General features: G+C 45.6%; 1 protein-coding gene across 4 annotated transcripts in view; it reads right to left on the bottom strand.

Annotated features, from left to right (window-relative positions):
* The window catches only part of PTPN1 (protein tyrosine phosphatase non-receptor type 1), a 74,019-nt gene that overhangs the window by 9,108 nt on the left and 42,122 nt on the right, over window positions 1–22,789 (bottom strand). For 3 of the 4 annotated variants that reach the window (XM_038750140.1, XM_038750139.1, XM_038750142.1), the window contains exons 2-5: window positions 15,073–15,163; window positions 11,215–11,315; window positions 7,266–7,364; window positions 3,563–3,700 (exon numbers count right to left, since the gene is read on the bottom strand). In XM_038750140.1, the coding sequence (XP_038606068.1) occupies window positions 3,563–3,700; window positions 7,266–7,364; window positions 11,215–11,315; window positions 15,073–15,163 (429 nt within the window). Of the gene's footprint in view, window positions 1–3,562; window positions 3,701–7,265; window positions 7,365–11,214; window positions 11,316–15,072; window positions 15,164–22,789 lie in introns of those variants that run through there. The other variant, XM_038750143.1, reaches the window with a different exon arrangement.

Genomic DNA, 22,789 nt, shown 5'->3' with positions numbered 1-22,789 from the left:
TTGGACCGTGAGCTCCATGTGGGATGGGGACTGTGTCCAACCTGATAAACTTATATCTACCCCAGTACTTGACACATAGTAAACGCTTAACACACACCATTAAAAAAGGGCTTACAGTCTAGAGGGGGAGACAGACATTATTATAAATAAATTACAGAAATGTACACAAGTGCTGTGGAGCTGAGGGAGGGGTGAATCAAGGGGACAAATGCAAGTGCAAGGCTGATGTAGAAGAGAATGGGAGAGGAGGAAATGAAGGCTTAGTCAAGGAAGGCCTCTTGGAGATGTGCTTGTAATGTGTCTTTAAGGTGGGCATAGTGATCAATTCTTGAAAATGAAGAGGGAGGGTGTTCCAGGATGCAGACGTTGGTGGTGACATTGAGGTACAGCGAGTAGGCTGGTATTAGAGGAGAGAAGTCTGTGGGCTGGGTTGTACTAGGAAAGCAGCAAAGGTATGGCAGGAGGGGACAAGATGATTGAGTGCTTTAAAATAAGTGATAGTAAGGAGCTTCTGACTGATGGAGAAGCAGCGTGGCTCAGTGGAAAGAGCCCGGGCTTTGGAGTCAGAGGTCAGGGGTTCAAATCCCGGCTCCACCAATTGTCAGCAGTGTGGCTTTGGGCAAGTCACTTAAATTCTCTGTGCCTCAGTTACCTCATCTGTAAAATGGGGATGAAGACTGTGAGCCCCCCCCGTGGGACAACCTGATCACTCTGTAACCTCCCCAGCGCTAAGAACAGTGCTTTCCACATAGGAAGCGCTTAATAAATGCCATTATTATTATTAAGCAGACACAGAAATATTCCACTGGGGGGGCACAGATGGAATTCCTTTTCCTGGCTGGCCATCTCAGTGCGGTCTGTTGGCCACGGGGGACTGGGATGTTCTGAACCACCTACCATCTCTACTACTGGAAAAAGAAATCCACCTCATGTCCCACTGAGGGTGAGATACTCCCGACTCTGCCCTAAGCAAAAGCCCGACGTAAACAGGAATACTGATAATAACAATTACATATTTGTTAAGTGCTTACTGTGTGTCCTAAATATCCTGTCCTAAATATTGGGGTACATACAAGGTAATCAGGGTGGACACAGTCTCTGTCCCACATGAGGCTCACACTCAATCCCCATTTTACAGATGAGGTAACTGAGGCCCAGAGAAGTTAAGTGTCTTGCCCAAGGTCACACAGCAGACAAGTTGCGGAGCCGGGATTAGAACCCATGACTCCCAAACCCATGCTCTTGTCACTGGGCCAGGCTGCTTCCCATAAGAGATGGCTCACTCAGGACACTGGACTTTTAACTGCTGAAGAGGGAACGTGTCCACCAACTCTGCTGCATTGTACTCTTCCAAATGCTTAGTACAGTGCTCTCTGCACACAGAAAGTACTCCATAAACAGTTGAGTCAGTTGACTGACTGAAGAGACGGCGGCCACATGCAGGACGCACTGGGGTTTCAGTTATTTTTTTTAGGATGCACCGCCTACCCCAAATTGGGAAGGGGCTAGGAAGGATTTCCCATAATTCGCCTGCCTCCCTCACTCGAAACAGGTTCAGAGGACTGCATCTGGTGAGTTCCAGCCTCGCTGAATGGCAGCCAGTCGCTAGAAAATGCACACCAAGAGGAGGAGTGAAAAAACAATGGTGGGTGCTGCAGCGGCTGGTAAATGCAGAATAATAACAACAATAATAATGGCATTTATTACACCCTTACTATGTACAAAGCGATGTTCTAAGCACCGGGGAGGTTACAAGGTGATCAGGTAGTCCCACAGGGGGCTAAGTCTTAATCCCCATTTTTACAGATGAGGTAACTGAGGCCCAGAGAAGTTAAGTGACTTGCCCAAGTCACAAAGGTCACAATTGGCGGAGTCAGGATTTGAACCCATGACCTCTGACTCCCAAGCCTGGGCTCTTTCCAATGAGCCATGCTGCCAGGCCCATGGAGAGGACCGGATGGCCCGTTGGGCAATGGTAGTCTGAGGGGCCTGGCCCGAGGGTGAGCATCACTGCCTAATTCCCCCTCTTTTAGACTCCTCTTTTAGACTGTGAGCCCACTGTTGGGTAGGGACTGTCTCTATATGTTGCCAACTTGTACTTCTGAAGCGCTTACTACAGTGCTCTGCACACAGTAAGCGCTCAATAAATATGATTGATTGATTGATTAATTCAGAGGGCAACCAGTCCGGTTCTGTCGGGATCTGAAGATACGGTAGTAAAGGGGCTGGATACGGTGGCAATGTCCACCCACACAATCTCCTCTGGACTATTTCTACTGGATAAAATGAATTTGTAGCTGTGGTCAGAACCTGATTTGGTCCAGGCTTGACTGCTGTGTGACCCTGGACAAGTCACTTTGCTTCTCTGGGCCTCAGGTACCTCATCCGTAAAATGGGGATTAAGACTGTGAGCCCTATAAGGGACATGGACTGTGTCCAACTTGAAAGCTTTTATCTACCCCAGTGCTTAGTATGGTGCCTGACACACAATGAGCGCTTAACAAATACCATTGAAAAAAGTGGAATTGAGGTCAAGGGACTGAGAAACAGGAAACCTATTCCTGCAGAAGAATTTGCTGTCCGGGAACTACATTTCCCAGAATTATCTGGGAATGAGAACCAATCAGCCAGCTGAACAGGGTCCTTTAAGTTCAGGAAAGGGAACCCTGGGCTCCCCTTCCGCTGGGACCCTATGTGCTGCCTTGTGAGTCCGTCCACTCAGAACTTGATATAATCTAAGTGAGTTTCCTTGTATATTTATAATTTACTTGTACATATTTACTATTCTATTTATTTTGTTAATCTGTTTTGTTTTGTTGTCCGTCTCCCCCTTCTAGACTGTGAGCCCACTGTTGGGTAGGGACCGTCTCTACATGTTGCCAACCTGTACTTCCCAAGCGCTTAGTACAGTGCTCTGCACACAGTAAGCACTCAATAAATATGACAATGAATGAATGAACTGTTGGGGCATATACTGAAGTCTGCACATTTAAGAGTGTGTTGGCATTCATTTCAAATTTAGCTTTCTCCTTTTTCTGTTCTGGTGTCTAGATTCTGAGGGTTTGGGAAATGTCTGGAGGAAAACAATGAACATTTTTCAAAGCTCTGCCCCTAAAGCCCCTATAAATTAGCTTTCGCCAACTGCCACGTGAACAGTAATTGCAGTCCTGTGGCTTGGGATTGTGAGCGGAGGCATTTTAGGCACTCTGAGTCCAACAATAACACAGTCTTAAATTTCATCTTCACTCCCCCCCAATTTCAAGAGTAAGATAATCTTATTATTTAACATCTGTAGCCATTTAAGGCTAGCAAATTCCTGGGGATTACAGTTACCAAAAGCTGGAGTATTCCCGCAGAGAGGAGTATTTTAGTCTATTTTTTATCTTCCCATATGTACAAAACCAGCCTGAAAATCCCACATAGGGGATCACCAGACCCCAGAGAAGAAAATCCTAACCAACAATGTCCCATTTAGGCAATTCAGTGCTCTGCATACCCACCACGAGCTTTTCCAATTCTAATTGTCCTAATCTAGAATACAATTCGAAGTCGGCACACTCACCGTGAGGTTTTCCAATTCTAACTGTCGTACTGTGTAATACGATTTGATGTCTTCAGAAATCAATGTTAATTTCAAATTGGTATCGTCAAAGATCATTTCCTTCTCCTCTTTTGGTGGCCAGTACTGTGCGCACTTCAACTGCAAAAGAGAATTAAATTGTTTCCTTTGAAAAACAAACAAAAACCCCCCAAACCCTTAGTGCTCCCGTGACTTTGGCCCCCAACTCTTAAAGGTAACATACTAAAGCAATTTGACTTCCCTTTACAGGTGGCTTCCAAAAGGTAGTCAGCCCTCACTATTAGAAATGAAGGATTAATCCTGCAGAGCTGGAGTTGAAGTCTCAGTTCATGGGTTTCTATGCGACTGGATTATCTAGCTCTATTGGCTACTTGGCCAGAAAGAAAACTTCTGAACAGCAATGCACTGAAGTCTTACACTTTGGCAGCAACTGTCTACCTCTATAGCTAGATGTATATATTTTAATCAACGAGCCCAAGAAATTATTGCTTCCTGTCATCATGTTAGAGTTTGATAAATATGAACTGACTCATATAAGGGATTCATCAGAAAGGAAGCTTGCTTTGTGACTCATTTGAAGGCGCATCCTGTGCCAACCACCAAATATAGTGGGGTGGTGGGGGGGGGGTGTCAATGTGATAACACTGGACATGGTAGTGTCCATGGTACTTTGTACACGGTACAAAGAACGTGCAACAGGAGAATAACTTCAGTCTTTTCCACAGAACGGTATTTTAGCTATCAGACAGCCAGCAGGAACTCGGTGAAAATAAAAAGAACTGAGCATGGAGTGGTGAATTACAAGATGACAGGGCAACCAGGTAACAGTATCATTTATATGAAAGTACAGCAATAAAATTCACTGTACTCTGAACCATTAAACAGAAAGGATTTGGCAAGAGAGAGAGAAATGAATGCTCTTTCAAAAGGGGCTTGTGGGCCAAGTCTTAAACTCAGATAACCTCGGTCTGATTATTCATGGGGTTTGTTTCATAACAGTTTTCCAGGAATCTGGAGGTTCTTTAAAGAAAACAGACAAAACCACCAACAAATCAGCCAAATATGCAAGGAGGACATTCTACTCAGTTTAGCGGGGGAAAGAAATTGGAGAACAAACTGTCAATTAAACAGAAATCTCTTCCTTAGCTCATCTCTATCCAGAGACTACAGGAAGCTAATATTTTTAAAACTCAAATGATGCTCAAATGGCCAAATCTGACATGGGATATGGTTGGGACAAATACAAGAACGCCGACTGCTCTATCCTATTTAGAGTACAGTTTTAGGAACGGACATTACTCGTTTCATAATGGAAAAGGCATACAGACAACGGAGAGCAAGCCCTGCTTATAGGCATTTTAATTCACCTACTGGAGAATTTTTTCTCATGAGTCCATGGCAAAAGATACTAAAAGTATTCTCTGCAAAGTTTTAGCTGGACTCATTGAGCCATCCCTGTAACTAAACATGCCTTTTAATGAAAAGTCAGAAGAGAACAATTAGCAACAAGCCCAATTTTTGCACCAAATGCTTCTGCAATAACATTTCAATTAGTCTTGATAAGAATTTTCTGTTGCTGACTGATTAGAAGCATTAGCTGGGTGTCCTAAGGGACTCAAATCATTTTCTGCTCTGTTCGGGATTCCTGGCAGAGATAGAGGGTCTTCCTGAAAGTAGTTGCATCATTCTACCTCTAGCTCATTTGTCTTACCGCCAACCCCTTGCTCATGGTCTCCCTCTGGCTTGGAACTCTCTCCCCACTCTCCCGATATACGACAGTGCTTAATACAGTGCTCTGCACACAGTAAATGCTCGATAAATACAATTGAATGAATGAATGACAGACTACCGTATGCTCCCCATCTTCAAAGCCTTATTAATAGCATATCGCTTCCCGGAGGCCTTCCTCGACTGTTCCCACATTTCCCCTACTCCTCTCCCTTCTGTGTCGCCTATGCCCTTGGTTCTGCACCCTTTAAGCAATGAATATTCACCACCCCCCCTCAAGTCCCTCAGCATTATGCATAGCCCTAATTTAAAGGTCTGTCTCTGTGTAAAATCCTTGTGGGCAAGGAATATGTCTACCAACTGTTGAAGTCTACTCTCCCAAGCGCCTAGTACAGTGCTCTGCACAGTTCACTCAAACACCACTGATTGGTCACAGGTGAGTTTGTCATACCTGTCAAGTCACCAAAGTAGAAAAAAAAAAAAAACAAAGGCAAAAATTTCAAGGCGATATTCTGTTAGAACAAATATTTTTTGAGCAACAGGAGTAGGCTTTTCTTCAATAATAAACCGCTAAAGGCATCTGAATGGTTACTTGTGGACAAACAACGCATGTATCTTTCAAATCGTGCACAAAGCAGACACAAAAGATTATATGGGGCAATACAAGGTGGATGGTCAATCTCATAAATGTAGTCACATGGCTGAGAAAACATGAGAAGACGCTGCTAGGTCTCCAGTGGAGACCTTGATTGGATTGCTGTCCCTATGGCCGACTTCAGGCCAGAGGACTTTGAGCAATGCTCCGAGCATACATCCGGAATACTGCTGCTGGCCACCTACATTTGACCAGATGCAGGCACATGAAAAGACTGAATAGATTGTGCTTTCTTAGGGGAAGTAGTGTAGCTTATTGCAAAGAGCACAGACCTCTCCCCTCTCCATCCTCTACTCCAGGTCGCTGCTCAGATCATCGCCCCGAAGAGTGGCCCGGCCCACGTGTCATCGCCCCGAAGAGTGGCCCGGCCCACGTGTCTCCTCGAAGCCAAACACTGGCTTCAAGGCTCCTCATCCTCTGACCCCACCGTACCTATTTGCCTTCGTCTTCTGCTCTCGCCCAACTTGCTGTCTCTTTGCTCGCAAGCCAACCTCCTAGCTGGATCTCATTCTCAATCAGTCACTCATTAAATTTTATTTATTGAGCACTTACTGTGTGCAGAGCACTGCACTGAGCGCTTAGGAGAGTACAATGTAATAATACAGACACACTCCTTGCCCATAATGAGCAATGGTATTTACTGAGAGCACTTGTACTAAGTGCTTGGAAGAGTACAGTACGACAGAGTTGGTAGATATGATCTCTGCCCACAAGGAGCTTACAGTCTATAGTGGGAGAGACATTAAAATATGTGACAGATCTGAACCGAAGCACTGCCTCCCTCCCTCCCCACGTCTAGCAGACCATAGCTCCCCCAAAATTCAAATTCTTCCTAAAAATCTCACCTCCTCCAACCAGCTTTCTTCAATTCATTTCGTAGCCTCCTGAGCCATAGCATTCTTTCAGCCAACTCTAGCACTTATGAACTTATGCCTATTTTTGTATTGTACTCTCCCAAGTGCTTAGTGCAGGGCACACAGTAAGCGCTCAAGAATACGATTGATTCACTCACATCCCATGTCGGCTTTGTTGATCTTTCACCTCTTTAGTTGTAAATATTTTTACGTTTGTCTCGCCAGTGAACAAGCTTCTTGTGAACAGGGAAGGGGTGCCTGTAATTCTGTTCTTCCCAGCACCAAACCAAAGGGGCTCTCGATAAATGCTATTCACACCACTGCTACTATTACCGCTTCCCAACTCAGTTTGGCTACAGTTTTTTGTGTGGGAATCAAGTTCTGTAAATCACCTATCTCACAAAAAGGTTGGGGGGGGGGAGGGGGAGAAACTCAAATAAATACTTACCGATCCCTTTTCCATAACTCTGTTGAGCATGACAACACCTCGGCTTTTCTGTTCCCAAACCATCTCCCAGAAGTGACCACAAGTGTTGGGCAAAGGACCCTGTGGAAACGAAGGAAAAAAAAACCCCCAAAACTGGTGACACATTTCATTAGTCCACAGAAATGGTTTTATAATCTGACGTAGATTGTTTTATAGTCCAAGGTAGGTGGTTTTACAGTCCAGTATAATTATATCCAGGTAACCGTGCCTTGGGAAGTCTGGATCCTATTTTAGGCCTGAACAGCTGCCCCGATGCCCTGAGGATGCAGGGTTTCTATCTACCACATCAGTGATTATCCTACATCATTCTGACAAGAGTCTTTTTTTGACCCAGAAAAGTGGCCTACAAAGGCCACCTATCACTGAGGCTTTAACTTTCAATACCTGAGGATGGGGGTGCAGTGTTCCCCACCCAGCCACCGAATCAGCATGGTCTAGTGGATAGAGCTCAGGACTGGGAGGCAGAAGGACCTAAGTTCCAATCCTGGAGCTGCCACTCATCTGCTGTGTGACTTTGGGCAAGTCACCTCACCTCAGTTCCCTCACCTGTAAAATGGGGATTCAGACTGTGAGGCCCATGTGGGACAAGGGACTGTATCCAACTTGATTTGCTTGTATCTACCTCAGTGCTTAGTTCAGTGACCGGTACATAGTAAGCTCTTAAAAAAATACCACAATTATTTTTATCATCATTATCACTCTCCCTCGCATAGCCCTCTCCCCACACCCCACCAATTCAGTCTCTCCCCTGTTCCTCCATCTCCCAGAAATGCTTCCCCTCCCCCGGCCCCCAAGCACCCCCTATCCCAACCTCCACCCTGCCCAATCTACTGTTCACTGCTCCCCCCACCCACTGCCCCAAATCTCCTCCTCTCTGCTACACTATGGGATATCTCCCTCATCCCCCGGATCCTTTCCCCTTAACATCCCAGTCTGAACCCACCCCTCTCCATCTCCTTCCTAGATGCTAATTCCTCAGCTGCCCAGGACTCATTCTCAACTTATTCTCTTTCCTTCCCACTCCAATTTTAGAATTTCCTCAAGCTCCGGGCCCCGCCACCCCTTTCCCGCCCTCATCACCTCACTCTTCCTCCCACCAGTCATTCCAGACTCCTGGACCCAATCACTTAGCTTTCATGTGGGGTGTGAAAGTGTGAGGTTTCAGTGCAGGGGAGGTGGGTTTACATTCCTATAAACCCAACAGTCGTGCTCCTTGCCAGAACTCTATTTTCTTAGGCAAAACCTGTGGTTATAGTCAGAGCTGTCTCAACAGCTTTCCTACGGGGCCTTGGATGAGTGCATGAATCCCAGTTGCTGTTTTCTAATTGTTCTTTCTCTCTCTATTTTTTCCCCCATCAAGACCAAATATGGAATCTGATTGGCAGCAGGTGAACAACTAGTGCCAGGGGCTTGGAAGCTGGGCCCACCGGGGCAAGAACGGGCTCACGGGCACTGATGGGGAGAAGATGGCCGAGTTACATCTCTGGCTTCTCGTTCTGGGCTCAAGGGAGGGAGAGAGAGAAGAGAGTTTGGCCTGTGCCCGAGCGCCTAGCTCAACTGAGGATGGGTAAGATAGGGTCAGTACCTGCCCAGACCCCACGGGCTCTCCCCAACCTTATGGGTTTCCGGCATGCGGTGAGTGGCGTTATTCCACAGGAAAATACTACACATGAATGGCTCCTTGTGCCCACCCCCTCCTATCCAGAAGTCAAAAATCTTGATCTACTTCTGGTCCAGCTCAGCACCGATTTCTGCCGTGTACAGAAACCAAGTAGAGGCCACCCCAGGGAGCCGCGAGGAGTCTAGACTTGAACATTATGATAAAAACAAATTTCAGTCTGCCCACACTCCAGAAGGCCAGAGAAGGACGACATTCACTATTCACACTACGGTTCTCAAATCCCACCATCCTATTTTATTATTGAACTTCATACTCAGAGAAGCAGCGTGGCCTAGTGGATGGAGAAACTGGGTTCTAATCCCGGCTCCGCCACTTGTCTGCTGTGCGACCTTGGGCATGTCACTTCACTTTTCTGTGTCTCAGTTATCTCATCTGTAAAATGGAGATTAAGACTGTGAGCCCTATATGGGACATGGACTGTGTACAACCTGATTCGCTTGTATCTGCCCCAGTGCTTGGTACAGTGCCCGGTTCATAGCAAGCATTGAAATACCATAATAAAGTACTCATTAAAATTTCATGAAATGAAATTTACACTTGTTGACATGACAATAGTGCTTAGGCTTTACTTAATGTGTTCCTCGCTTTATTTTTCACTCATCTTCTTCTACGTAGTGAAAATAGCCTGAGAAGGTAGTATTAGTAAGTAATCAGTAACGTATTCACCAACTCTGTTATAGCGTACTCCTCCAAGTGCTCTGCATAGGAAGCATTCAGTAAATGCAATTAATAGACAATCACTCAGTAGTACTTACTGAGCACTTACTGTGTGCAGAACACTGTACTGTACTAAGAGCTTGAGAAATGACACTACAACAGAGCTGGTAGACACCATCCGTGACCTCAAAAGATGGTGGGCAAGTCACTTCACTTCTCTGTACCTCGGTTACCTCACCTGTAAAATGGTGATTAAGACCATGAACCCTAAGTTGGACAGGGACTGTGTCCAACCTGATTAACGTACATCTACCCCAGTGCTTAGTACAGTGCCTGGCACATAATAAGCTCTTAAAAAAGAACATCAAGGAAAGAAAAAAAAAAAAGGAGCTTCTAACTTAGGGACGAATGTCCCATCTAGGTTAATTCCAATCTCATCGGGTCGAATGCAGTAGTTAGAAGGCTGACCTGTTGCCCTTCTCGAATGACGTGGTCCGCAGAAAGTCTAAACCAGTTATTCCCTGGTGTTCTTTTCTTTTCTGAGCCCGATTAAATCAGAGGGTGAGAACAACCCCCCGCCCCCTGCCCTCGGCCATCAGAATGGGCGACCTCATTGCTGCAGTGGGGTCAACAGTCTCTAACCTGAGGAAGCAGCATGGCTTAATGGAAAGAGCACAGGACTGGGAGTCAGGAGACCCAGGAGCTAGTCCCAGCTTGGCCACTCGCCAGCTGTGTGACCTTGGGCAAGTCACTTAACCTCTCTGGGCCGCAGTTTTCACATCTGTAAAATGGGGATAAAATAGATTATGAGCCCCGAATAGGACAGGGACTGGGACCGAACTGATGACCTTGTATCTACCCCAACGCTTAGAATACAGTCAAGCATTTCAAAAATGCCATAATTACGACCAACAGACCAAGTGGCCATTTCAGTGACTGTATTCCACAACAAGGCGATAATTCCCATTAGAGCGTTCTTATGAAAATGAGCTGGATTGTATAACTAACTTGATTAGGAATATACGTAGACTGAATAGAGGACAGATCAGTTAAAATCACATACAATTATCTAAGCTACCCAGAGAAATGAACAATTAATTGTTCACTAGGTGACCTACTTTTCAGTCTGGAGCTCCTGAAAGTACTGAAATTCGCCCTTGGTAGCTGCCCCTGGTTTCCGAGAGAAGCCGGTTCGTCCCTGTTTCTACTGGAGAATCACACCCTCTAGACTGTATGCGCGTTGTGGGCAGGTGATATGCCTTTGTTGTAGCATCGTACTCTCCCAAGGAACTAGTACAGTGCTCTGCACACAGTAAGCGCTCAATCAACACAAATGACTGACACCCCTTGGCTGGTAGCCAGTGCTACTGGGCAGGTGTTAGAACCCCCCTAAAAGAGCACCTGCTTACTGCCTCACCCCCAAATGACACCTTGGGCCATTTCTAGAGATCCTTGCTGATTTCTACACTCCTCCTCATCTTTCTCCCACCTTCAATCTGGCGAAGGCCAGGCTAATAGGATTTACAATAGCGCCCAAATGTGAAACAGCAGGCTAGGCTGTTGCTCCCTTACCTGGGTGAGGATATAACTTCGCTGGGCTTCCTCCATTTTGATTAGGCTAGCATTGATATAGTCGTTATCTTCTTGATGTAGCTTAATTCGACTGTGGTCAACTGCAACGCAAATCACAGAACGTGGTGTTTAATGCCCAGAGAATCCATTTTTTTATATTCATACGATACATTCTATGAAAAAACTATGAAGAATACCGGTTGTTTCTCCTGCTTAGACTGAGTGTGGATGGGGGCTGCATCCGATCTGATTACCTTTTATCTACCCTTAGTCTTTCTAGACCGTAAGCTCCTTGTGGGCAGCGAAGGGGTCAGTTATATTGAGTGCTCCATACAGTGCTCTGCACACAGTAAGCCCTCAAATACGACTGAATTGAATTGAATAAATACCACTGATTGACAGTATGGTGCTCAGCACAGAATGCGTAACAAATCCCACGATTATTATTACTACTTGAAAAATTAAACATGTTATAATTATGATGGAACACAGATGGAGCTCTTTATATGCTTTGTGCTGATGACAGGCGAACTGGTATTTTCTTTTTTACCTGTCAAGTAATTTTGACAACTAAAACGACTATAAATCCCTTGTGGGCAGCAATCACATTTACCGACTCTGCTGTACTTGCCCAAGTGCTTAGTACAGTGTTCTGCACACAGTAGGCTCTCAATAAATACCACTGATTGGTTGATTGACTGATTTTTGAATAAATGCATGTGAAAAAAAAACAAGCCAAGGAAATATCTCAGTGCTCTATTTTGGCAAGCTGAAAATCACTTGGTTTTCTTAATTCAAAAGTGCTGCTAAGGCAAGCATATTTCCTAGGGGATTTGTTCCCAACCATAATTATCTCTTCTTTACCAACCATTGCTGCTCAAAACCTTGGGGCTAAGTTATGCAGAAGACATTTTTATGGTAAACCTAGTTGTCCATTGTAGGACACAGACGATCCACGAAAAAACCAAACAAAACACTTTGGAAATTCATAGCACTCAAATGGAAATAGTAATTCCTAGTGGCAGAGAAAACTCCTCTGACTTAGAAGAAGGATATTAAGGTACAGTTAAAAGCTAAAAAAAGGTGTGAAAAATAAAATGTTGATTGGGGAAAATGAGGTAAAAAAACCAACTGGAAGCCTTAGATCTGTGGCCGTGCATTATATCTTTAAAATGACGGAAATGTCCACAGCATATGGCATAAAAGCATCAAGAGTGGAAAAGGAAAGTGAAAAATTCATAAGATTGGGGAAAGAAAAGTCAGTTAAATGATTTCTTTGGATGAGTCTTTATAAAGAAAATTAGGCTATTCAATCAGTGGAACTTATTGAGCCCTTCACTGTATGCAGAGCACTGTACTAAGTGCTTGGGAGAATATAATACAACAGAGTTGAAATTCCAACCCAATTTACTGAAAACACTGATTCATTTTTTAAAAGCGTTCTCCAAGAGACAAGATGCTTTATATACACGTGTAACCTGTATTATAGTAACCCTCAGGGCATGCATAGATCAGATGAAGAGTATACAGCTGCAGCTCCATTAGCAGTAGTATTGAAGGATAGAGCGCTGCACTAGGGACTTGAGGATCATACAGAATCAGTACCAGCTGTCAAACCTGCCCTAAATAATAATAATAATGATGGCATTTATTAAGCGCTTACTATGTGCAAAGCACTGTTCTAAGTGCTGGGGAGGTTACAAGGTGATCAGGTTGTCCCACGTGGGGCTCAGAGTCTTAATCCCCATTTTCCAGATGCGGGAACTGAGGCCCAGAGAAGTTAAGTGACTTGCCCAAAGTCATACAGCTGAAAAGTGGTGGAGCTGGGATTTGAACCCATGACCTCTGACTCCAAAGCCCGGGCTCTTTCCACTGAGCCACGCCTAAAGGAGCTTACAATCTATGGTGCTGCTTCCTGTGGGGCCCCATGGATGGAAAGGAAGAGGGAAAGGGGATGGGGTGATCGGCATCTTCACAGTTTTTATTATTCAATTCTATGAATTTGGTGGTGGGGGCGGGGAGGAGAGGTTTTCCTTGGAAGATCTTCCCATTCATGCTGTTGCATTCACCGGCTTTCCTTACCATTCATTTATCCATAGCTACTATTTTTCACTAAGGCGCCTTTGTCCACTTATGTCTATTGGCCTGCACTACATTGGGAGCAGCACTAGCTGCCCAAAGATGAGTGAAGGGCAACCGGCTCCCCCCCCACCAAGGGTTCCCTGGACCAGGAGTCATTAGGGAGCCGGCCCTGACCTGATCAGGTCTCAGAGGGTCCGAGCTTGCAACGGTGACCTGGCCACCCCACTCCCAAGTCTCTTACTCTCAGAGGTCTCGGAACGATTAACCTGTCACTCCTTAGTGATGCGAAATAGGCACCGACTAACAACTACTCAGCACGGCTTAGTGGCAGGAGCACAGGCTTGGGAGCCAGAGGATTTGGGTTCTAATCCCGGCTCTGCCACTTGTCTGCTGTGTGACCCTGGGCAAGTCACTTCGCTTCTCTGGGCCTCTGTTACGTCATCTGTAAAATGGGGATTTTAAGACTGTGAGCCCCAAGTGGGACAGGGACTAGGCCCAACCTGATATCTTGCATCTACCCCAGTGCTTAGAACAGTGCTTGGCACATAGCAAGTGCTTAACAAAAATCATTACCTTTATTATTATTATAATGGCATTTTATTAAGCGCTTACTATGTGCCAAGCACTGTTCTAGGTGCTGGGGAGGATACAAGGTAATCAGGTCGTCCCACGTGGGGCTCACAGTCTAAATCCCCATTTTATAGATGAGGTAACTGAATCACAGAGAAGTTAAGTGACTTGCCCAAAGTCACACGGCTGACAATGGGATTTGAACCCGTGACTTCTGACTCCAAAGCCCGGGCTCTTTCCGTTGAGCCACGCTGTTCCTGGTTCCATTGCAGTCTTTTGCGGAAAGTGCTCTGACAATCAAGGGCACAGTAGGCTAATTGTCAGCAGGGCGCAAGGCCCACACTGCTAAACTCTTCTCAGCTCCTCCCATCTTTTCAGATCAACAGGGCAGCACGAGGGAGAAGGAAGGATGGGGAGTACCTAAGAAGGTGAGACACGAGCCATTCTTGGCATTTCCAGCCCCTGTCCCCTTCAACGAAAGGCCAGAGGCAGAGGAGGGAGGGGAGCCGGAACCAGGATCAAACCACTTGGCTCATCCTGAAGCACCACCAAGGGAACATCCTTCCGGACAAAACCGATGGCTCGATGGGAAAGCTTAGACCCACCCTCCGGTTTAGTGGGGTTTGAGCAGCTGTCATTCTGCTCCTCGAAGACGGAACACTGGGCTGAATGAACTGCTGGACTGATGCAGCATGGGCTGCTTATGATCTTGTGATCGAGATCATTGAGATTATTATGGTTTTATCTTATTGAGAAGTAGCACAGTGTAATGAATACAGCATGGGCCTGGAAGTCCAAAAGTCATGGGTTCCAATCTCAGCTCTGCCACTTGTCTGCTGTTTGACCATGGGCAAGTCACTTCACTTCTCTGTGCCTCAGTTACCTCATCTGTAAAATGGGGATTGAGACTGTGAGCCCCACATGGGATAGGGACTGTGTCCACCTCGATTTGCTCGTATCCACCCCAGTGTTTAGTACGGTGCCTGGCACAAAGTAAGCACTTAAATACCATCATTATTATTATTATTATTGTGGACACCTCCTCCCAAAAAGTGCACCACGAACCCTTCAAGGGGTGGGCACAGATTTAGCTATCTGGATCCGTCATCATCACTTTCCCTACATGCCCTCAACCAAGAAAGGCCATCCGTACAGACTAAAAAAAAAAAAAGCAGCAAGACCAATAGTTGAGATAAGAATACTTACAAGGACTGACATCTCTGTACCTGTTTCGAGTTTTGTTTTTAGGAAGTTTAGCCACCTTACATGGGAAGTCACTGGCTTCACGTCGGATCTCCTGCAACAGAAATGCCACATTTGAAGTCTCCAGCATTTTGTGATGGAAATAAAACCCAATCACTGCACGTGCAGCGTACGTTTCTCGTTATATCCACTTTAGTTTGGCTTGCCGTAAGGATCTTCTTAAGATTTCTAGTTTTCTAGCTCTAAAAAGAAGTTACTAAGTTGTCACATACACAGAAAGGGTACAGAGGGTAAATCCCAAATCTGGCAGACTCTCTATGGGGTTAGAGCGACTAGAAAACAATTTATCCAATAACAAGGGAGGAGACGAAAGGCACGAGTACTTATTAACACAGCAGGAAAACCAGAATGAAATATTAAATTGGATCACACCCAGGGTAGGGGCAAACTTTGCTCTATGCCCTCCTTCCAACGAGGGCACCAAAAAGCCCCCACCCGTGCTGGGACTCTATGAATTGTTGTTCATTCATTCATTCAATCGCATTTATCGAGCGCTAATTGTGTGCAGAGCACTGGACTAAGTGCTTGAGAAGTACAAACTGGCAACATACAGAGACAGTCCCTACCCAACAATGGGCTCACAGTCTAGAAGGGGGAGACACACAACAAAACATGTGGACAGGTGTCAAGTCATCAGAATAAATAGAAATACAGCTAGATGCACATCATTAACAAAATAGAATAGTAAATATGTACAAGTAAATAGAGTAATAATTACAGTTGTGAAGTCTTTCCAAGTTCTTGGAGTCCCTGACTCTTACCCAGAAGCTCCCAGGCCCTGAGATGGAGAGCACGCGGGGAGTATGTGGGGGAGAGAAGGGAAGACTATAATAACTGTGGTATCTTTTAAGTGCTTACTATGTGCCAGGCACTGTACTAAGTGCTGGGGTGGATACAAGGAAATTGGGTTGGATAGGGTCCCTGGTCTCACTTGGGGCTCACAGTCTCAATCCCCATTTTACAGGTGAGGTTACAGAGAAGTGAAGTGACTTGCCCAAGGCCACACAGCAAGACAAGGCTCAGTGGAAAGAGCGTGGGCTTTGGAGTCAGAGGTCATGGGTTCAAATCCCGGCTCCGCCAGTTGTCAGCTGTGTGACTTTGGGCAAGTCACTTAACTTCTCTGTGCCTCAGTTACCTCATCTGCAAAATGGGGATTAAAACTGTGAGTCCCCCCGGGGACAACCTGATCACCTTGTAACCTCCCCAGCGCTTAGAACAGTGCTTTGCACATAGTAAGCGCTTAATAAATGCCATCATTACAAGACAAGTGGTGGAGTCGGGATTAGAATCCACCACCTTCTGAGTCTCAGGCCCATGCTCTATCCACTAAGCCTTACAAACAGAGGGCAGGGCAAACTCCTGTGTCGGCTTTGGGCCACAACAAGCCCTCCATATGCCCTTCGGGCACTACTGCCCAGTCCACCTGTGGCTGCTCCCGGAAGCCTCGGCTACTCTTTTGCTCAGCCACTCCCAGGGGTGCCATGGAAATCCCGGGCCAGCCCTAGGGTGCCCTACCAGCTGAGTCACCAAGGCGTGGTAGCCATCTCAGCAGAGCTACTGTGTCTCACTCCCATCCTCTGAGCTCCTCCACCGTTCACCATCTCAATAAATGCCCTGTGTGGAGTCCAGATCACATCAGCAAAGGCCAATATGGTTTCAACTTCAGGGTGGAGGCGCCCCTTAGAGTATCGGCTCTGTAGGGGGGCCATCTGGGCTTTCCCTGGCCACGGTGGGAAGAAGGTGGTCAGTCAGTCAGTTGTATTTAGTCAATCATATTTACTGAGTGCTTATTGTGTGCAGAGCATTCATTCATTCAAACGTATTTATTGAGCACTTACTGTATGCAGAGCACGTACTAAGCGCTTGAGAAGTCCAAGTTGACAACATATAGAGGCGGTCCCTACCCAACAGTGGGCTCACAGTCTAGAAGGGGGAGACAGAGAACAAAACATATTAACAATATAAATAGAATAGATATGTACAAATAAAATAGAGTAATAAATGCGTACAAACATATATACATATATACAGGTGCCATGGGGAGGGGAAGGAGGTGGCTCAGTCTGGGACGGCCTCCTGGAGGAGGTGAGCTCTCAGTAGGGCTTTACGGGGTGGGCTCTGTACTAAGTGCTTGGAAGAGTATAATACGACAATAAACAGACACATTACTTGCCCACAACGAGCATACAGTCTAGAGGGAGAGAAAGGCATTAATGTAAGTAAATAAGGAGGGTGTCAGTGGGCCACGCATGGATGATGCCACTATGGGTCTGGAAGGGCTTCTGGGGCAAGCGGTGTCCATTCTGGGAGGCATACAAATTACACTGTAAGCTCTGTCTTTAGACTGGATAATGCCACATGAGGGAAGGGACTGTGTCTTTTGCTTCCAGCGTACCCTCCTCCGTGCCTAGTAAAATGCCCACACTGGTGCTTAATAAGTGCCATCTGACCAACTGACATGGCCCATGTTCCCCCACCCAGATTTGGCCTTTAGGATAGCCTTTGGTGGTCTGCTTTATGACATAGACCCTTTATCTTTACACTGGTGAAAACTTAAAATAGACTGCCTGGACCTCACTGAGCACTAAACTGATTTCTTTTTTAAAAAAAGATGTCATTAAAATCAGAATTCGCCACCTTTTCTGTCTCCTTAAAATGCTTCTTGCAGCACACGTGGCCCTCCAAAGAGAAAAGGAGGGAGAAGAGATCATGGGGGAGTGTGTCTGTTGTAAGAGTGAGTCTTGCAAGAGACAAATTACTGAATTAGCCAAGCTGGTGAACGAAACCCATACTGGAACTGCTTAATCAAGGGAATGACTAGGCCGAGATAACCGTATTTCTGGAATTCAAAGGGGGAAGTGGGTAGGGGACAGGAATGAAGTGGCAGGAAAGGAAGGTTGGGAGGAGGGGCCCAGGCACACACAAAACCAGACATCACACACGCACCCCAAAAAAACGACAAAAAACAACTATGAGCTCTCTTCACACGGGTAATATTCTGGAAGTTTTCAGCCCAGCCGAACCAGAGGGGCTTGGCCTTTCCCCAGACAGCTCAGCCATAGACTGGGGGCAGCAGCATAGGCAGAGAAAAATGGCCCCAAACTGTACTCTTCTAGGCATGGCATTCTGGTGGTCCTGTCTTTGTTGCAGGCCTGTGTCTTGTTTTCTGTTTTGAGGGTTCCATCTTCCCCTCAATCAGTGATATTTATTGAGCACTTACTATGTGCAGAACGCTGTACAAACCACTTGGGAAAGGACAAAAACAACAGAGATGAGAGACGGGATCCCTGCCCCAAAGGTGCTTACATCTTACATGGAGAGATCGATGTTAGAATAAGATACTGTAGTACAAGGACATGCGCGTAAGTGATGCGGGACTGGGTTGATTATCAAAATATGAAGTATTCTTTTGTGTGTCTGCAGCCACTGCTCCTTCCCTGCGTCCATCTTAGACTGAGCCACTTGGAAGAACTCATTCTCCATTTGGGTAATTTTTTCCCCAGCACTGAATACTGTGAGCTCAGTAGGCATTGACACAAACTACTGAGTGAAAAGAAGAGGAGGAGGAGCCAGGAGGCCTTCCTCATGCCTCCATTGCCTTGCTGCAGCCATATCCCCGTCTGCTTGCCAAAAGTGGGCCAATACTCCCACCGCAGCTCACTGGGCAACAGCCGGGGAGGGGCTCTCACGAAAAGTTCAACCCTCGGTGTTCCGGCTCACACATGGATTTTTGCTGCTGAGCTGCGTGGCAGCATAATGAGAGTTACAGTCTTTCGATAAAGCAGATTTTTCTTCATATGGGAATGATGACGGGAGACTAGAGAGGCCAGTATCTCTTCTCAACCAGATTCTGTGTGGTCAGTCATAAATTAGTCCCGATGATGATTTATCTCATCTGGGCATTTCCATAGTTATGAGGTCTGAAGTGCTTTCTGATTTTGTTCTTGGCCCCTGCTTCTTGGAAGGATCACTTTAGTTTTATAGATAATAAAGGAACTGGGAAATAGATGCTTTAAATTCAATATTTTCTAAATGCCGTATTAATGATCAGGAAGACAATATCCCAGTTGTTAGGCTCTCAGACTTTGACCACAGTTCACTGGAGCTCTATTTATGCTACCAATGAGCAACGTTTCTGATAAACTATCATTTTGCAATCTTGTGCCCCAGTGGAACAGACTGGCAGAGCAGAGAGTGCAAGCCACTCTCACTATAATTACTTCCTTTGTTCAGGTTCTGTCTCAGAGCCTAAGCATGTTGGTCATTCCCAATGGGAGTCCTTGATCGTATAGCTGCACGAAAAGACCTGTGGGGTGGGGGGGTGTGTTTAATGATATCTACAATATTAAGCAAACATCCTTGCTTTGCTATAAGAAAAACTCCTGCAACCTGTGCCAGTGCTTTCTAACCAATCACTGCCTCTTAAGGAATGGCTTAAGGAAGCAGCATGGCTCAGCGGAAAGAGCACGGGCTTTGGAGTCAGGGGTCATGGGTTCAAATCCTGGCTCCGCCAATTGTCAGCTGTGTGACTTTGGGCAAGTCACTTCACTTCTCTGTGCCTCAGTTACCTCATCTGTAAAATGGGGATGAAGATTGTGAGCCCCACGTGGGACAACCTGATCACCTTGTATCCCCCTGGCACTTAGAACAGTGCTTGGCGCATAGTAAGCGCTTAAATACCATTATCATTATTATTATTATTATTATTATTAGTGGACAGAAAGAGCCTAGGGAAGGGGAAGAATGCTTGGCCAGGAAAAGTCAGAAGGTAAATTCCTCTCACTGACTCTCTAGATCTCCCCTGGCTCGGTTCTGTGTTTTCTTCTTCTATTCCCAATGGAGCTAGCAGACTCCCCATCTCTACTGCCCCTGATGCCCCCAACATCTGATTCGTATGTGTACATGCACAATTGTGACTGTGCACATATACAGATTTACTATTTTGGGATACACAATGAAATAATCACTTCTTTTGATGCCTGATTTTTAGGGTTCAAGGACCCTTCCAGGTGGCGCTTTCAGGGAATCAGTTCATGCTGCACAAAGTCGGTCCACTGAAGCCCAAGCAGAATATAATAATAATAATAATAATAATAATAATAATAATGGTGGCACTTGTTATGCACTTACTAGGTGCCAAGCACTGTTCTAAGCGCTGAGGTCGATACAAGGTAATCAGGTTGTGCCACATGGGGCTCAAAGTCTTAATCCCCATTTTACAGGGGCACTAACGCACAGAGAAGTTACGTGACTTGCCCAAGCTCACACAGCAGACAAGTGGTGGAGCCAGAATTAGAACCCACAACCTCTGACTCCCAAGCCCGTGCTCTTTCCACTGAACCACACTGCTTCTCTACAGCCACACTGCTTCTCAAAGGGGATGAGCAGCCCACACTAAAATGCAAAGTCTCCATTCCTATTTTATTTTTATCATCGCCTCTGAACATGAAAACCTATGCAGTACCATATACATGTGAAAGGGCTTGTACAGAGTGATTCTGAGTCTGGTTCTAACTTACGGGCCACACACCCTGTGATAAACTGCTAGCTCTGTGGCTTCTGAATTCTTCTCCAATTGACTTATCTGGCTTCAGTTTAGCTGGCAGGCCTGAGCACCTGTCTTCTCACTTCTCCACATACACCCACGAGCTGGCCAAGACCCACTGTTGGCCCGGTGGAGAGACAGGGGCTTTGGGAAGGAGGAGACCTGGTGTTTCAGGCCCACATATTCATTCATTCAATCGTGTTTACTGAGTGCTTACTGTGTGCAGAGCACTGTACTAAGCGCTTGGGAAGTACAAATTGACAACATATAGAGACGGTCCCTACCCAACAACGGGCTAACAGTCTAGAAGGGGGAGACAGACAACAAAACATGTGGACAGGTGTCAAGTCACCAGAATAAATAAAAATAAAGCTAAAAACACATCATTAACAAAATAAATAGAATAGTAAATATGTACAAGTAAAATAGAGTAATAAATCTGTACAAACATGTATACAGGTGCTGTGGGGAGGGGAAGGAGGTAGGACGGGGGGATGGGGAGGAGGAGAGGAAGAAGGGGGCTCAGTCTGGGAAATACAGTTCATTCATTCAGTCATATTTATTGAGTGCTCACTGTGTGGAAAGCACTAAACTAAGCCCTTGAGAGAGTACAACATAATAAAAGACACATTCCCTGCTCACAATGAGCTTACAGTCTAGAGGAAGAGGTAGACGTTACTATAAATAAATTACAGATATGGGGATAGGTGCTGTGGAGCTGGGAGGGGGATGAATAAAGGGAAAAAAATCAGGGTGTGGCAGAAGGGAGTGTGAGAAGAGGAAAGGAGGGCTTAGTCAAGGAAGGCCTCTTGGAGGAGATGTGCCTTCAGTAAGGCTTTGAGGAGGGGGAAGGGGAAAGAGAGCACTTGTCTGTCAGATTTGAAGAGGGTGGGCATTCCAGGCCAGAGGCAGGACGCGGGTGAGGGGTCGGCAGCAAGATAGACGAGATCGACGTACAGTGAGGTTGGCATTAAAGGAGGAAAGTGTGTGGGCTGTGTTATAGTAGGAGAGTAATCCACCTATCAATCGTATATATTAACCGCTTACGGTGTGCTGAGCATTGTACTAAGTGCTTGGGAGAGGAGGCAGAATGAGCTGCCTCTCTCACAAGGCCTCTGATTATGTAAAAATCATATTTAAAATCCAGTTCATAATAGAATTCAGCTTAATGATTCAGTAGCTACATAACAATCGTGATTTGTGAAGTGGTTATGTGCCAAGCATCATACTAAGCGCTAGAGTAGATAGCTACAAGGTAATCTTCTCAGACACAGACTGTCGCACATGAGTACAGTGCTCTGCACACAGTAAGCATTCAATAAATATGACTGAATGAACATGAGGCTCACAGTCTAAAGGAGAGAGAGAAGAGCTACTGAATCCCCTTAACAGATGAGCAAAGTGAAAAACAGAGAAGTGAAGTGACTTGTCCATGGCTAAAGAGCAGGAAAAGCCCCAGTTTCTCTACAAGGGAGGAAAACTGGTATCACTCCTCTACTGGGGTGTAAAATGCATTCAGGCTTCTGAGATCAAAATAAATAAAATGAAGGACTACAACTTTACAGGTGAAACAAGGGGTAGGGGTTAGTCAGACTTTGGCCCAGGGATCCACAGACTAAGAAATATTTTAGTAAAAGTCCACAAAAATGTGGAAAGAACACGTAATCTGATCTATTTCACAACCAATCAAGACACTGAGAAAACACATACTACCTTAGAAACTAAAAAGGGGAACTTCCATTTTTTGGAACGAAAACCAGGTTTTACTTCTCCTTGTTCTCTCGGTTTATCTACAACTTCTCACTCTTTTTGGAGGCTAGTGAGCAGAACCGAGGAGACCCTTGTTGGATAAATCCAATATTCACACTTAATAATAATAATGATGGCATTTATTAAGTGCTTACTATGTGCAAAGCACTGTTCTAAGCATGATCTAGGACAGCATAACCACTCTCTAGACTGTAAGCTCACTGTGAGTAGGGTAAGGTGTCTGCTAACTCCATTGTACAGTACTCTCCCAAGCGCTTAGTACCATGCTCTGCATATAGTAAGCGCTCAATAAATACCATTGATTGATTGATTCCAATGGCCCACAGTGAGGCCCAGAGCACGAAT

This window comes from Tachyglossus aculeatus, chromosome 8 (genome assembly GCF_015852505.1).
Source record: "Tachyglossus aculeatus isolate mTacAcu1 chromosome 8, mTacAcu1.pri, whole genome shotgun sequence".
NCBI lineage: Eukaryota > Metazoa > Chordata > Mammalia > Monotremata > Tachyglossidae > Tachyglossus > Tachyglossus aculeatus.
Note: the sequence above shows the minus strand (reverse complement) of the source record. Positions and strands in the feature narration are given on the sequence as shown.